This window comes from Panthera onca, chromosome A3 (assembly GCF_046562875.1).
Source record: "Panthera onca isolate mPanOnc1 chromosome A3, mPanOnc1 haplotype 2, whole genome shotgun sequence".
NCBI classification, from domain to species: domain Eukaryota; kingdom Metazoa; phylum Chordata; class Mammalia; order Carnivora; family Felidae; genus Panthera; species Panthera onca.
This window is the reverse complement of record NC_138341.1, coordinates 113401065-113416274: the sequence shown is the minus strand read 5'-3', so window position 1 is coordinate 113416274 and position 15210 is coordinate 113401065. Positions and strand designations below refer to the sequence as shown.

General features: G+C 57.5%; 1 protein-coding gene across 1 annotated transcript; it reads right to left on the bottom strand.

Moving 5' to 3' along the window:
* Nucleotides 1–335: 335 nt before the first annotated feature.
* On the bottom strand, nucleotides 336–13811 carry MYLK2 (myosin light chain kinase 2). Its single transcript, XM_060614843.3, has 13 exons — nucleotides 13709–13811; nucleotides 13513–13612; nucleotides 12514–13042; nucleotides 11294–11595; nucleotides 9620–9725; nucleotides 8927–9020; nucleotides 6583–6692; nucleotides 6357–6498; nucleotides 3774–3844; nucleotides 3500–3628; nucleotides 2556–2708; nucleotides 2231–2363; nucleotides 336–1306 (listed from the first exon to the last, which is right to left on the bottom strand). The coding sequence occupies exons 2-13, from the start codon at nucleotides 13562–13564 to the stop codon at nucleotides 1226–1228; spliced, it is 1902 nt and encodes a 633-aa protein (XP_060470826.1). The 5' UTR covers nucleotides 13565–13612; nucleotides 13709–13811; the 3' UTR covers nucleotides 336–1225.
* Between the last annotated feature and the right edge of the window lie 1399 nt (nucleotides 13812–15210).

Sequence of the window (15210 nt, the reverse complement as noted above, 5' to 3'; positions counted from 1 at the left end):
AAAAATTTTTTAAAAGAAATAATAAGAATATCTACCTCATAAGCTTACAGTGAGAGAGAAACGAGTTAACGTCCATACAAGCACTTGACTAGAGCCTGGCACACAGTAAGCATCCAATAATGGTGCTGTGACAAATGAGCAAACCGAGGCACAAAGTAGGGAAACCCCTGGCCCCGATCGCGGGCTGGGCAGTGTGGCTCCCGGGGCTGCGCCAGTAACCACGCCGCCATGCACTCAAGTGCCACTAGAGTGCCCGGCACGTGGCAGCGTTCAGTGGACAGCAGTCCTCTCTGACCTCACCTGAGTGCGGGCACACACACACACAGGGAAGGGAGCCACATCCAACCTGTACATTTATTTACAAGGCACAAGCTGAGAGCAGGTTGGGGACTGCCCAATGGCTTTCCCCCTCCTCCTGGGCCTGCTGACCCCATCATCTGAAGCCGTGGATGACCCTTGGGATGAGGGTCCAGAGTGGCTGGGTTGGGCCAGCCTGGCCCTCAGGCACGCTTGGGGGTGGTCTCCCTGTCCCCCAGGCCTCTCCCCTCACTCTCCGCCAGGCCTGGGCTGGGCGTCCTTCTCTCACACGGAGTTCCTGTGTGTTGGTGGTCGTAAGGAAGGTGGGCGGGGGCCGGGCCGGGCCGGGCCGGGCCAGATGGTGTGTACTAGGCCTTATCTGTTGGGAGCCGGGAGGCGGGCGGGGGCATGGAGGTCCTCTTTCACAAAGCCTGCTCTGTTCCCCTGGCAGCTGGGCCTCAGGAATTGGCCTCGCTGCCTTCCTGCCCCACCAAGGGCCTCCCATCCACAACCGCAGAAGCCCCACGTGCTGGGACCCCCAGCCTTCCCGTTCCAGCTAGGAGCAAGCCCCGGCCAGGGATGCCCCAGGTGAGGCCAAGCAGGGGTCACCGGGGTAGCAATTCCAAGAGGGGGAGCCAGGGAGGGGACGACAGGGCCTGTGGCATCTGGGCTGTGACAGACGGGCCGGGGAGGGCCCTGTCTGGGGAGGCGTTAGCAGGATCGATTCAGGCCACATCTGAGGCGGCTCACGTCGGGGAAGCAGTCGCTGCGCGGGGTCGTGGGGAGCCCCGAGCCTCCCAGCCTGGCGCAGTCTTGTCCTAGCCAGCCCACCCTGGGGATCTGGCCCGTCTTCTCTGGCCTTCTGGGCTGTGTGGCCTCAGCCCCGGCCACTGTGCAGCTGCGTCCAGGCCTCAGGCGCTCCCGGGGCTCAGACCCCCAGAGCCATGAGTGCCCCCGAGCTGCTGATCTTCTTGAAGCGGTTTGCAGCACTGACGGCAATGAAGTTTTTCTGAGGGATGAGGGAGAAATGTCCCAGTCAGCCTCGGGGCAAAGGAGAAGCTGTGGTCCAGCAGAGCGTCCCCTAAGTAGGTCTCCTTCATTCCCCAAAGGCCAGGTGGAGGGAGGGTGCAGTACCCAGAGTGGCCACAGGAGGTGCCATGATACCTATCTTCCAGGACACCGTCCTTCATTCAACAGGTATGGCAGCCAAACCTGGGTACCTCTCTGCTCTAGATGCTTCGGTGGCTCCTATTTCGCTCCAAGTAAAACATAAGCCCCTTGCTATGGCCAAGTCCCTCCACCCCCTGCCTCCCATCCCTCTCTGATTTCATCTCCCTAACCCCTTGCCTACTCCCCTCCAGCCTTACTGCCCACCCCACCTGTTCCTCACACTTGCCAACCACGCTTCTGCCTCAGGGCCTTTGCACTGGCTATTCCCTCTTCCTGGAACATTCTTCTCCCCAGTACCAGCATGGCTTACTCCTCGCTGCTTTCAGGTGTTTTGTTCACATGCTCTCTCACAGTGGGCCTTTCCTGACCACCCTATTAAGAAATGCAACCTCTCCCCTGGCACTCCTGAGCATCCTCATTCTTTTCTAGAGCCCTTCCTTAACCTCTTTTAATATCCACCCCCCCCCCCCCCCACCTACCCAAAGTAAGTCCATAAAAATTAAAATCCTTGTCTCTTTTGTCCACTGGCGTGTTCCCCATGCCTAGAAGTGATAGACGCTTCTAGGGGGTGGGTGGAGGGTCACTACTCCAGGAGAGGAACCAGCCCGGGACAGAGAGAGAGAAAAGCCAACCCTGTTTTCCAGACAGGGCTAGGCCTGGTCGATAGAAACTGCCAAGGCAGGGCTGGTGGGGCCTGGGATCTGGTGCCAGGAGCTCTTCCCGCCTGCAGCCCCTCCCTCCTCCCCACCGTGTCCAGTGGTACCTTCCAGCGCCTCTTCATGAGGTATTTCTTAAGCAAGATCTGGGACTTGAGGCGGCGGTTACAGCGCTTGGCTTTCTCTGCCAGGTTGTTGAGCCAGGGGTGGGCGAGGCACTGGGCAGCGCTCATCCGGGCCCTGTGGGAGGGGGCAGTGCGGTGAGGATGGGCAGAATGCCTGCGAAACACCAGAGCCCAGCCACTGCCCGGCCCTCTTCCTGCCCTGCAGTGCACGCACACACACACACACACACACACACACACACACACATGCAGGGACGCACGCAGTGGGCTTGCACACACGGGGTTTGTGTCCTGGGGTGAGCCTCACCTCTGGTCCTTGACAATGAGGTTGGAGACAAAGTCTTTGGCCTCATCGGACACGGCCTCAAAGGTCTCCTCGTCAAAGTACCAGTTGGCAGAGAGAACGTTGTTTAGGGTCTCTGTGTCATCGTCTCCCAGGAAGGGGGAGAGGCCACTCAGCCTGGAGAGAGGGGATGTCAGGGGGCAGGGAGATGAAATTGGGGACCCTGAGTCACCTTTGGGGGCTCAGGGGATGGAGGCAGATCTTAGAAGGCAGCACCATGAGCTGAAAAGACTCCCAGCTTCTTTTTTTTTTTATTCTTTTTTAATCTTTATTTATTTTTGAGAGAGAAACAGCATGTGAGCGGGGGAGGAGCAGAGAGAGAGGGAGACACAGAATCCAAAGCAGGCTCCAGGCTCTGAGCTGTCAGCACAGAGCCCGACGCGGGGCTCGAACTCACGAACTGTGAGATCATGACCCGAGCCAAAGTCGGACACTCAACCAACTGAGCCACCCAGGTGCCCCGACCCCCAGCTTCTTGAGTGGGACAGACCTGGGTTTGACTGGCTGGGTGACCTTGGGCAAGTCACTTCCCCTCTCTGAGCCTCACTCTTCTCATCTGTAAAATGGGCATAATCATCCCAGCTTCCCAGGTTACAATGGAGAAGAGGAATGATGAGTGCATAAAAGATGTCTGCTGCCCCTCTGCCCCCACCCTGAGTCATAAAGGTCTGCTGTCCAGAGACTTAGGCTAGGACACTGTGCCTTTAGGGGCCTTCATTTCTCCATCTACAAAATGGGTACAAAGTTCCCTTCTCTTGGTTCTCCCTAGCACTCCCAACCCCAGCAACCCCCTTCCCGAGAGAGTGGAGAGATGGGACCCACCCCACCAGGACCCCAAGGCCAATTTTGGCCCCAGCTGCCCACCCACATGCCCAGTCCCACAGACACCACATTCTCTCAGGACTCACAGCATATAGGTGATGACCCCCATACTCCACATGTCTGTCTTATCGGAGATTTGGTCATAATTCACCACCTCAGGTGACAGAAACTCTGGGGTCCCAAAATTCACCTTCAGCTTCTCGTTGGGATTATACCTTGGGGGTGAGAGCAAGAGCTCAGAGTGCAGACCCCAGCCTTCGTGCCGGCACCCTCCGCTCCTCCCCTGCCCCCTGCCCACCTCAGAGGCTTGCCCTGCCCTTACCCTCCCCCGCCCCCCCCGCGCCCCCACTGAGGTGGTACCTCCGTGCCAGGCCAAAGTCAATGATCTTCACCAAATGGCCCGTGGTGTTGACACACAGGATGTTCTCTGGCTGAGGAGAAGGGGGTGGCCCGGATTGACCTCTGACCTGGCTCACCCTTCATCCCCACCCAGGTCCACCCATGTCTCGGGCTCTCTGGAGCAGAGGCCCAGGCTGCCGGTGTGGGCGGCCGATCAGTGACCCCCCGGGCCTGCCTGTTCCAGGCACAGATGAGGACCCCGCAGCCCAGAGAGGGACTTTCCCAGGGCAGGGACTGTCCCCTCCCTGCCTCCCTGTTCCCCCCACCAATGTCTAACTAAGGTACTGGGTAGGTGCTCAGCCAAGGCTCCTGGGAATCCTGTGACTCCAGCACAGGTGAGTGTGTGAGTGAAGTTCCTGTGAGGCCGGTCCCTCCCGGCTCTGGGCCTCCATTTTCTCCTCCTGTAACCCGAGGACGCAGGGCTAATCTGAGATTGCAAGGCAGAAACCTTTCTGGTAGTTAACAATGGTTCAAAGGCAGGAGACTTCACACAAAAACCCTGCTTTCCAGATCTTCTGCACCTCCCGAAACAACAGAAGCCCTCGCCTCATGGCCACACACTGCTCGGGGTGAGTTGTCAGTGATCCCCGACGGGTGCTAGTCCCCTGGTTCCCCGGGGGCCTTCACGGCCCTGGCCTGGCCCCTGTTACACATCTGGGCTCTGTGGGCGTTTGACTAGAGCACCCTGACAGCATGCTTTCTGAAGGCGCTTTCTGAACCGAGGCATCCGCTCAGAGCAGCACTAATGACACCCGCTCACCTGGTGTTCGAACAAAACAGAGAAAGAAAAGAAAGGTCCCAGGGTGCGATCTTTTGGGGGAAGTGACACAGACTCAGACCTCCTCCTGGTCTGAGAGTTCCCGAGGAGCCCTGGGAAGGGCCGTCGGGCCATGGGTCACCCAGCTTACTTGACCACGAAACCCCTCTTCGAGGAGAAACTTACTGCTCTCCTGAAAAAACACATTTCAGGATAGAGAGGCTTCAGAATGAGCTTCTTCCCAGGGCACTTCATTTTAACTGGGGACCCTGCTCTACCCCAGAGGCAGTGGCTTTCACGGGAGGAACGGGAGGCCTCCAATGCCACGTGCAGGCACCAGCTCTGGCCAGAAACTCAGGAGTCACCCTGCTCTTTCCTCTCCCTGCCCTCTGCCCCCTCCCCCATCCAAACCCTCAGCAAATCAGACTGGCTCTAGCTTCAGAATGTAGCCACCGTCTGGCCACCTTCCATCCCTGCCACTGGTCCCGGCCGCCACCCTCTGGGCCCTTGGTCATTACAACCACCCCTCAGATTCCCTGCCGCCACGTTGGCCCGTTGGAACCCATCTCCTTACTCTCCTGGCTTCACTTGTCAGGGCGGATGCTCACAGCACACCCGCCCCGCGGGCTGTCGGAAGGCGCATACGCCCCAAACAGCTCTGACCCCAAATGAGCCCGCGGTACAGGTGCTGGCCAGCCCTGGGCCTGCTCTGGCCTTTGCATGCTCCTCCCAAGTTCACCTCGTACGTCTCCCCGTTACCCTCATGTACTTTTCACAACGCTTTTCCGGTTTCAGATGATCTATTTGAGGAAGGTCCGTTTCCCCCACTAACCTGTAGGCTCCCGGGGGAAAGGGGCGTGTCCTTCGCCATCCCTATGGTAACGCCCGTGCCCAGCACCATGCACAGCAGCACAGAAGCAGCCTAGCACGGCACAGGTACCCGATACATATTTGTCGAGTGAATGAGCGAAAGGACTATCCACGAGGCCAGCGGGTGCTAACCCACCGCAGTGGTCATGCTCCATATTCTCCACCAGCCCTGCCGATTATCCTGCAAACGTGACACCCAGCACTCACGCTGCCCCTGCTTACTCAGCACCACCGCCCGCATCGCCGAGCTCCAGCTGACCACAGCTGGCGTGATCCATAAACCCGATTCGCTCTGTCCCTGACCCCCTACCTGCAAGTTACTGAGCAGGGTCAGAGGAGGGATGTGAATATCCTCTCACTGAACGTTTTTGTTAGTGCCTGTCACGTGTGTGTTGCCGCACTGATGCTCTACGTAATTGATTTGTTTTTCTGACTCCCCTTCTGGAACATAAGTTCCCAGAGGGCAGGCGTTTTTATCTGCTTTGTTCATTCCTGATCTCCACCACCTAGAACACTGCCTGGCAGAGAGTAGGCCCTCCACAAATACTTGTGGGATGAATCAATAAACACTCGCAGCGCCTACAAGGGGCCAGCACTGAGGTGGACGCGTTAGCAACACTTAGCAAGTTCATTGCGTGAGACGGTGCGCTTGGGGCTCCCAGGACTGTAAGAGATGTGTACTTAGCACTAGACTAGACGCCCTGAGAGCTAGGACCAAGTCTCTTTCACTCTGTCTTGTAACCCTGGCTCCTGGTACTTAGTGAAGACTCAATAAACCCTTCGGGATCTATAGATACAAGGATGGAGGGAGGAAGAGAAGGACCGACGGGAGGGGCGGAGGGATAGCTGGTTGCCACCAGGTTTCAGGTAGTCGGATGCTGCTCCTGACCCCTCCCAGGAGGCCCCAGCTCCAGTACCTTGAGGTCCAGGTGCAGAACCCGCATCTTGTGCATGAAGAGGATCCCATCACAGATCTGCCTGACAAACACCATGGTGTCCACCTCAGTCAGCTGATAGTCCTCATCCACAATCCTCTCGAAGAGCTCGCCGCCCTCGATGCTGTGTGCACAGACCCCTCTACAAGCTTGCTTCCGGGCCGGCTGGCACCCCCACCCAGTCCCCTGCCCCACTGCCAGCACTCACTACTCCATGAACAGGACGATCTCGTGCGAGGTCTCAATGGCCGCGTAGAGCTGGATCAGGTTGCGGTGATTCAGCTGGTTCATAACCTCGATCTCAAGCATCACCATTTCCTGGGGACCAGGGAAGCCAGGGGCCCCACCTGAGTGTCACCACTCCCTGTCCTCCACCCTCCACCCCTCTGCCCTTGGCCGGACCTGTTGGGCCTGGTCCGGACCACTGCCCGGCCTCCTCCCTGCTGGCCTCCCTGCCTCCTGTCTCTCCCCACTCCCGAGACTGTGTCCTTACCCCTGGTCATTCCTGCTGGGACACCATTCCTTTGCCAGATCTTCCCCTTCTCCTCCCGCCTGAACACGGGGGTGCCCGAGGGCCAGTCCTCCGCTCACCACTCTCCCCGAGCATCCTCCTCAAGCCCCAGTACCTGCCGTTCTATCCAAATGTAATTGATCCCCAAATACGTACTTCCACCTCTAGACTGCACCCTTGAACTCCAGGCACCAACAGCTCCAAATGCCTAACTGCCATTCCCCTTGGATGTCCAAGTGACATGCGGAGTCTCTCAGGTCCAAATGAAACCCTCGATGTGGCCCCCTCCCCACAACTGAGCTGCCCTCAGCTTGCCTGTTAGCAACAGGGCATGACCCCTGGCCCAGGTGCGCAGGACAGAAAGTTAGAGGCTATCTCAGATTTCCCCGCGTTCTTACTCCCTCACACCCGCCATCAGGAAACCCTCTTGGATTACAAACCCAGTCAGTGCCTTCTCACCTGCTCCATCACTGCCTTCCTAGTCGAGGCTGCTAAACTGTCACTTTCAGAGAGGCTGAAAGCCACCTGTCACACCGGTAGCTGATATCAGCCATGGTAGGAATATTTACACCAGGGAAATTGCCAGATGCCACAAATCAAGCCTCTCCCCCTGCCCGCCCCCTTGCCCCCCAGCATCACGTCACTGCCCAAATTTTTCCGTTTTTCCTTGTGATTCTACTCCTTCATTCGTCTCTCACTGCGCTCGTCACTTCCCCAGAGAGGCCTTGACCTCACCACCTTATCTTTATGGCCCCCTTGGCCCCCCACTCCCTGTACCCTGCCTCGCTTTACTTTTCCTGCTAGCGCGTCTCAGTGCCTGACACCATGCTTTGTGCTTGTTTTTAGTTGTCTGCTCCTCCTCTCTAGCTTGTCACCCCATGAGGACAGGGACCCACGGACTTCGCCACCGTGTCCCCGGCACCTGGCACAGCGAATGGCGCAGAAAAAGTACTCAGGAAGAAAGCAGTCAAGAGCTGACTCCAATTAATGTCCACAGCACATGTGTCTTGAGCGTCTAGGCCGAGCCAGGTCCATAACAGAGGCCTGGAGACCCGGCAGTCGAGTAGGGGAGTTGGAGAAAGGCAGAGTCACGTAGAAACTACACGCCTTCCCAGCGTGCATAGAGCCGTGACAGAGGGGCAGGGCTGCAGGCCTCTGGAGCTCCTTCTCATGCTCTTCCCAGGCTCCAGGCCTCTGCAGGTGCTGGGTCTCTGCCTCGAATGCCCATCAGCTCACTTCTCGGCTCCCCTGCCTCAACCCAAGGGTCCCCAGCAGGTCTCTGCCGTTTCTGGCCTTCAGGCCTTTCCCCTCACGGTTCCCCTCTGGTTGAAACTCTCTCCCCTGCCCCGCCACCAGAATCAGCTTCTGCTTCAAGCCTTTGTTCTAGAGAGACCCGCCAGCTGAATCAGGAGCCTTCTCCACAGCCCCTTCCTGACCCCCCGCCCTAGCTTTCCTGAGTTCCAGTCCTCACCACAACAGGTTGCTAGACGGTCATCACCTCCTCACACACCTGACTCCCTCCCTCACTTCACGTGAGCCTCTGCCCACATTCATTCATTCATCCACTCATTCACTCATTCCTTAAATAAACACTGCCCTTGGCCTCCTCTGAACCGGGCCCGGGCTGGGTGTGGAGGCACAGCTCTAGACGGGGCCTGATTACCTCGGCATTCCCTGAAGGCAGAAACCACATTCACTTCCCTTGGGGACCCCAAGGGCCCAGCACAGGGCCTGGCCCAGAGCCCACACTCATGAGTGTTTGCTGAATTGAAACAAACAGAAGGCCTGAATGTCCTGTGCCTAGAAGGGGAAGTCGCAAGGATAAGTTCACTAACTGAGGTGTCTTGTTTATGGGTAGGGGCTTCAGGCCCTGTGGCAGGGTTGTCTGCCTGTCCATCTGTCTATCTGAGTGACCCCTTCAGCAACATCAAGGTCCACACAACAAACCCCTGGTGCAGACATACGGGTAGAGGGAGGTGAGAGGTACCCACTCCCCACTCCAAGGACCCCTTCACACTCCCATGCAGCCAGCCCCTACTACCTTGTCTTTGGGCGTCTGTTTCTTGATGACCTTGGCTGCCAGCTTGAGGCCCGTGGCTTTCTCTGTGCAGGTACAGACTGCTCCAAACTTGCCGCTGAAGAGAGAAGAGGTTGGGAGTGAAGGGGTTCCCGGGGACACAGGCCTGAGGTAGGGGGCTTGTGTTCCGTTCCCGTCTGGATCCCCCTCTGTGACGGTACGCTTGTCCCAGCCAGCCTGGCTCCGTTCGGAAGCTATGAGCTCCACTGCACGGACAGTAGCTGAGCCACAAAAACCACGGGCACAGGACAGGTCGGCTCATCCAGAGGATGGCCCCTGGCATGACAGCTCACAGGCTTGTGGTAAGCATGGGCCCTGGGGCCCTGGGCAAGTCACCTGCGGGGTTTTTTATGAAGCACCTTGCGGGGATCAGGGTGGTGCCTAAAACTGAAACAGCCAGGAAAATACCATTCATCTCCTATGGGCAACACTGAATGGCCGATGGTGTATCTGTGTGAGAGACGGGGGCGTGAGTGCATATCAACCCATGTGACAGCTTGCATACGATGGGGGTTATTAACCACGTAGAAGTAATTGTGTCCACAGAGATCATGTCCAATCGGGGTGTGTGGGGGCCTTGTACATGAAAGACGTGAGGCCCTGGGTGCTCGATGTGCTCCTGCCTGTGGGCCAGGGGCTCCGGGTCCCAGCTCTCACCCGCCCAGCGCCTCCTTGGAGTTCAGGCTGAATTGACTGTGGATGTTCCCAGGCCTCAGCTCCACGATGCGGTGGGGAAAGGGGGCTGGGGGTGGCGGACAGTCATCTGGGGAGGCAGAACAGAGCCATCAGTCGGTGGCAGGAGCTGCTGAGGATGTACCCCGGCACCACCCCCTCCTGCCTGGCCTGGGCCCCATCCAGCAAAGTTCACCAAGTGATGATACCTGGGGGACAGCTGGCTCCAGGATAGGGGCTAGGGGGCCCAGTTTCCAGTTTCAGCTCTGCCACCAACACACAAAATGGCCTTGGGACTCTGTCAGAGGGGGCTCAGCTTCTCCTGGCACAACAATGGGGACAGCTGATTGGATTTCTTGGGCCCTCCCACATTATAAGGTAGGAAGTCTCCATCCCAAGCTATCTGCATTTCCATTAAAGAAAAAAAAAAAAAAAAAAAAGGCGGGGTGGGGTGGGGACGATAATGGCGGAGGACCAGATCAGCGTTACTATGTCTGAATGATGGGGTAGGTGATTGGACCTGCCTACCATCCCCTCTAATAACACCACAAGCTGCCCCGAGCTGGGCACCGCCCAAGGGCAGGGCGAGGGCGGGAGGAGACAGGGAAGGCGGTGTTTGGTAGGGAGAGGCTGCCACCTAGCGGTGACGACGGGGAACAGCGGGCCCTGGCGGCCCACAGGCTGAGTCATCGGGAATGGAAACCTCTTTATAAATAGCAAGAGGCAGCAGGGAAGCCGGGCTGGTGATACATTTGACGGCCCTTGGAGGTTGTTCAGGTCCCGTCACCCCGAGGATATGATTTCTGAAGGGGGCGGGGCAGAGGCTCTGCCGCTGCTTGGGGGAGGAGGCAGTGCTCCTGGCCGCTGCCCAGCCGCCAGGCCCTCCCACCCTGTCTGGGTGGCACCGTGCCGCTGACCAGGCGGGCTGACTGGGCTTCCATGGCACCTCAGCCTGGAGGAGGGGGGTGTCAGGACACTCTGGGCTCTCCTGACCCCATCTCACCCCACCCCCACCCCTGCTGCACCCCTGCCCAGGCCTTTTCCCTACTCAGCTAATCCCCAAGCCCACTCATGCTCTATGTCTCCTCCTTAATAAACCACTAACCCCCCAGCTCCTTGTCTGACCATCAGTTAAGGCCACTCTACAGTCCTGCCCCATCTCACGTGCCCAGCTTCCTTGGTCACTGCTCCCATACACATACACCTGTGCTCCTCAGTTCATGAACCCTCTATGGCTCTCATGACCCTCCCTACCCCCTCCAGGATGCAGTTGAACTACCAAAGCTTGGCCTTTGAGCTCTTCTACAGACTGACTTTAAATTCCACTGTCCAGAGAGTTGGTGCTGCTCCAAAACCTGCCTAATCCCCGCCCCCCCCCCCCCCCCCCCGCCCCGCAACCCCATTGTAGACAAAGTAGAAGAGAGCGCAAAAAGTGAGCTCTGGAGTGGGGCTGTTTGGACAGGTACAGATCCTGTCCTGGCTGTGGATTTGGGGCACTCGCTACGCTTCCCCTTCCCCAAGCCTCGGTTTCTCCATCCAAAGGGACCAGGAACTTGTACTTCTTAGAGTTATACGACACTCAGCATTCCAAACTGGGAGACATGGGGACATCTGGGGAGCCCCTCTCCCTCCGCAGCCCCCAACCTGCCCCTGGCCTACCCAAAATCTGGAAGCAGTCCTCTTCCTTGGCTGTGGGACCAAGGGCCTGCCCCACCTCCGATTTCTCCGAGGGAACAGCCTGGAACTCGATCCCCCTGGAGGTGTCCCCTTGCACCTTAGCCTGGCCATCCTGGCCCGGAGCCTTCTCTCCTGCTTCCTTCTGGCTGCCTGCCGGGATGTCCTTCCCTCCTTCTGCCACCGTGGCTGGCCCGGGATCCGCGGGACCGGGGGTCACAGGCACCCCTTCAAAGATGAGCTCTGATGCCTCATTTGGGGGTTTCTCAGCTGGCAGCTTCTCGGGCCTAGAACATGACGATGCAGAGATGATGCCTTTAGCAGTCAGAGCTGTGCTTTGGCCTCCGGGAGGTCTCGATGCTTCCAGAGCCTCTCCTGCAATCTGGAGCTAACACAACCCCCCACCGCTCCCTCAAATGCATGGGGTGATGCATCCAAATTCACTTTGAATGAAGTCAAGGGACATTAATAATACCATAAATGTCTGTGGTCACTATCTTGACTATCAATGCACTAATAGATCATTAATATCTACTAACAGGATTGTTGTTTTGGTTAATTGTTATGTGGCTACAATTAGGGACAGCGTGTGGCTCTTGATTCACGAAGACCGTGGTAATTCAATAGATCATGTATCAATGATATCACGGTATTAACTGATATTAATATATAATTCTGACTGATATGGTGTCACTACTGTGGTTTATAATACATCTCTAATATCATTCATGTGGTTAGCATTCAGGTAAGTCTAACAGATTGCCGAAGACTGGTGCTATATCATGCTTATGAAAGTATTAGTAATGATCTATCAATCCGATTATTAGTCATCTTTTCGCATTATAGTAAGAAGGTAAGTTATCTTCCCCACCCACCCACCCCCACCCCGATATCTCAGTCCTGCCCTTGGCTAGAACCAAGTTCATGGAGGAAGGGGAACTCTGGACTCCAGATGCTTAGAGAAGAGGTCTTTGAGGACCTCTCTGTGTTGACATTCCTGGTGTCTATGAACGCTCACCACATCCTGGTTTCTGCAGGGGCACAAGGTAGTAGAGCCAATGCCCAGGACAGATGCTAGACTGTCTCAGAACCGCCCAATCTAGCACTGAACATGGTGACAACAATGCCCAAAACAGAGGAGCTACGCATGACCTCTGGGGCCAGAGCCTCAGACCCGTCCCCACTGCTGGACAGGGGGCATTCACCTGGAGATGATGGCAGGACAGCTCGGGCTGTGCAGAAAGGCAGGGGAGCCCCTCCTGGCCCCTGCTTGGCCCTCGGCTGCCTTCTTGTGTACCTTGGGCTCTCCGGGGCCCTGGCTGCCTGAGGTCTCCTGCTTGGCCTTGGGCTTCTTGACACTGGCCTCCGCTGTTGCGGTCTGCTGGGGCAGGGCTGCTGCTTGCCCAGCGCTGCCCTCCGCGGGGCCCCCACCCAGGTCGCCTTCTCCCTCGGGGCCCTGGCTGCTCATTGAGGGTTGGGCCGGGGACCCGTCCCCTTTCTCTAGGACATCGGCTTTGGCGTCTTTCTTCAGGGTGGGTGGAACAGGTTCCTTCTTTGGGTCTGGGGGCCCAGGTTTTTTCTTTGCATCCGGGGGACTGGTTTCTTCCTTTGGGTTTGAGGGGCCAGGTTCTTTCTTCCCATCTGGCGGCCCAGGACCTTTCTTTGGATCTGGTGGACCAGGCTCTTTCTCCGTAGCCGGGGGTCCCTCACCTGCTGTACCTTTAGGTGCTTTGTCTGCAAAGGAAGTGAGACACCAGTCAGGATCCACCCACCACCCCCAGCCAGGCTGGCCAGAGACCAGCTCTGGGCCCAGGTCCCTACCTAGGCAGCAATTTGCAAATGCTGGTCCCACTGAGCCTCTGGGGCCATCTGATGGGCTCTAGAGATGGGCTGCCGGGATCTGGGAGGCCCTTTTGGGAGACTTCTGGTCCTCTAATGCGCCTTGATGCCCCCACCGTCCCTTGCCCAGGATGTTTAGATGCCATGCATGGGGGCTTCCCATTTTCCCGTTCTTTCCAGGGAGGGCTTCATGCAGGCCCTCAACGCAGCCCAACGTCACCCAGAGATAGTTGTAATTTCTGGGACTTTCATACGCCATACAAAAAGGCCTGGGGCACAGAACTCCCACTGAGGAACGGGCCCAGCCCTGGATTCAAACGCCCCTTCCCAGGCTCCTCCCTCTGTCTCCTGCCCCAGCTTGGCACCTGTCGATGGGCTCTGGATTCCCAGCTCGACTGCTCCGTTTGCTGTCGCCATGAGGTAGGGAGGCGTGTGCTTCTGCTTGTCTAACTCAAGTCTTTCTAGCTGCAGAAAGAAGAGTGAGGTGTGTCAGGCTGTCAGATTCCTCCTCTTGTCTGGCCGAGAGGAGCCAGGGCCAGCTGACTGAGGGGAGAAAGGTACCTGGAGCAGAGAGGGGCAACTTGAGGGCCGTCTGACTTGCAGCGGCTGCCCAGAAGCAGTCCTGGGGCAGTTGTAAGGGATTGGGCTGGGTGGGCAGAGGCGGAGGCAGGGGCGCGGGCAGGGGAGGCGGGGACGGAGGAGAGGATCTCTTACACCAGGGGCCATGCAGCTCGGACTGCCACCACCTGTCACTCTTGGCCCCCGTTCAGAGGACACAGCATTCTTCCCACAGACCGACTGGGGGGAGAGTAGTGTTGGGAGAAGCAGGAAGAGAAAAGGGAGGGGGGCATCTGGGGCCCTGAGGGAGCAGCCTTTTCCCAGGCCTTGTCTGGTGTCACCGGCTTGGACAGGATCAGGAAGGGGGCCTGGCACACCAGGGGGTCTTGGGCGGGGCTGGAGGACAAGGCTATGCTCAGGAAGGGCCCTGGCTCTGCCCACCTGTGTGCCACGTCTCCTGGGGTTTCCCAGAAGCTGGTTAGAGCCATGCAGGCTGGGGCTATTCACCCTGACCCCCCTGCCCAGCTCTGCGCCCATGATCCCTGCCCCTGGCATCCAGACCTACTTGGGGCATCTTTGGGTAAGAAATTGTCTCAGGGACATTTGCTCAACATGCCCATGGGCCTGAAAGCCTTTTCTTTTGAAGATATGTTTTTCTTGGGCTCCCCAGGAGACAGAGGCTGGGAGACGGTCAGTGCTCAGGGCCACCCCACCAAGCAGATTCGTTCTCCCCCGAAGCCTGTTTGGAAGGAGGGGGCTGCTGGAGAGCCTTTTGCAAGGGTCCTCCAGTGCGGTGGTGACCTGGGGGCCACTCAGGCCCGAGGTAATCAAGCTGAGATGGGATGAGGAGAGGTATCCAAAGAGCCTTCCATCATCCAGGGGCTGCCTGCCCAGAGCCTGTCTCTGAGGGGGACCTTGAGAACTGGCTGAGCTGAGTGTCCCGGAAATAGCCCTGGAGTGGGCGTCTGGGTTCAGGTCCTCGCTGTGGCGACCATCCTGTCCCTCCACCCGTGCTCTCCCACGTGGAGGAAACCACCCCTGCCCTCGGAGGGAGGGGGGCGGAAATGACCGAAGCAAGCAGCACGTCTAAGCAAGGGGGAGATCACGGAGCGGTAAAAAAGATCGAGGACGCTGTGAACGAAATGATACGAAGCCATCTCCAAAATGGGGGGGGGGGGGGGGGCGCGATTAAAGCCATGTGCAGAATATGCTATCATCGGGGCAAAAGAGGGTGATCTCTATAATAACACACAAACTTTCACTGTATTCAGGTAAGAATGTCTTTGGGGCAGTAAGGAAGAAACGGGGGATCGGAGGTAGGAGGGAGACATCACTGCACACCCTTTCACTTTTTCTATTTGGACCGTGAAGTATGTGAACGGAATACCAGTCAAAATGAGTGATTTTTTTTTTTTTTTTTAAGGGAGCAAATGTTGGGGTTGTTGGCAGAAACTAATAAAGACTGAAGTTGGAGTTCCTTCTCCAGTCTTGGTGACTTTTGCCCT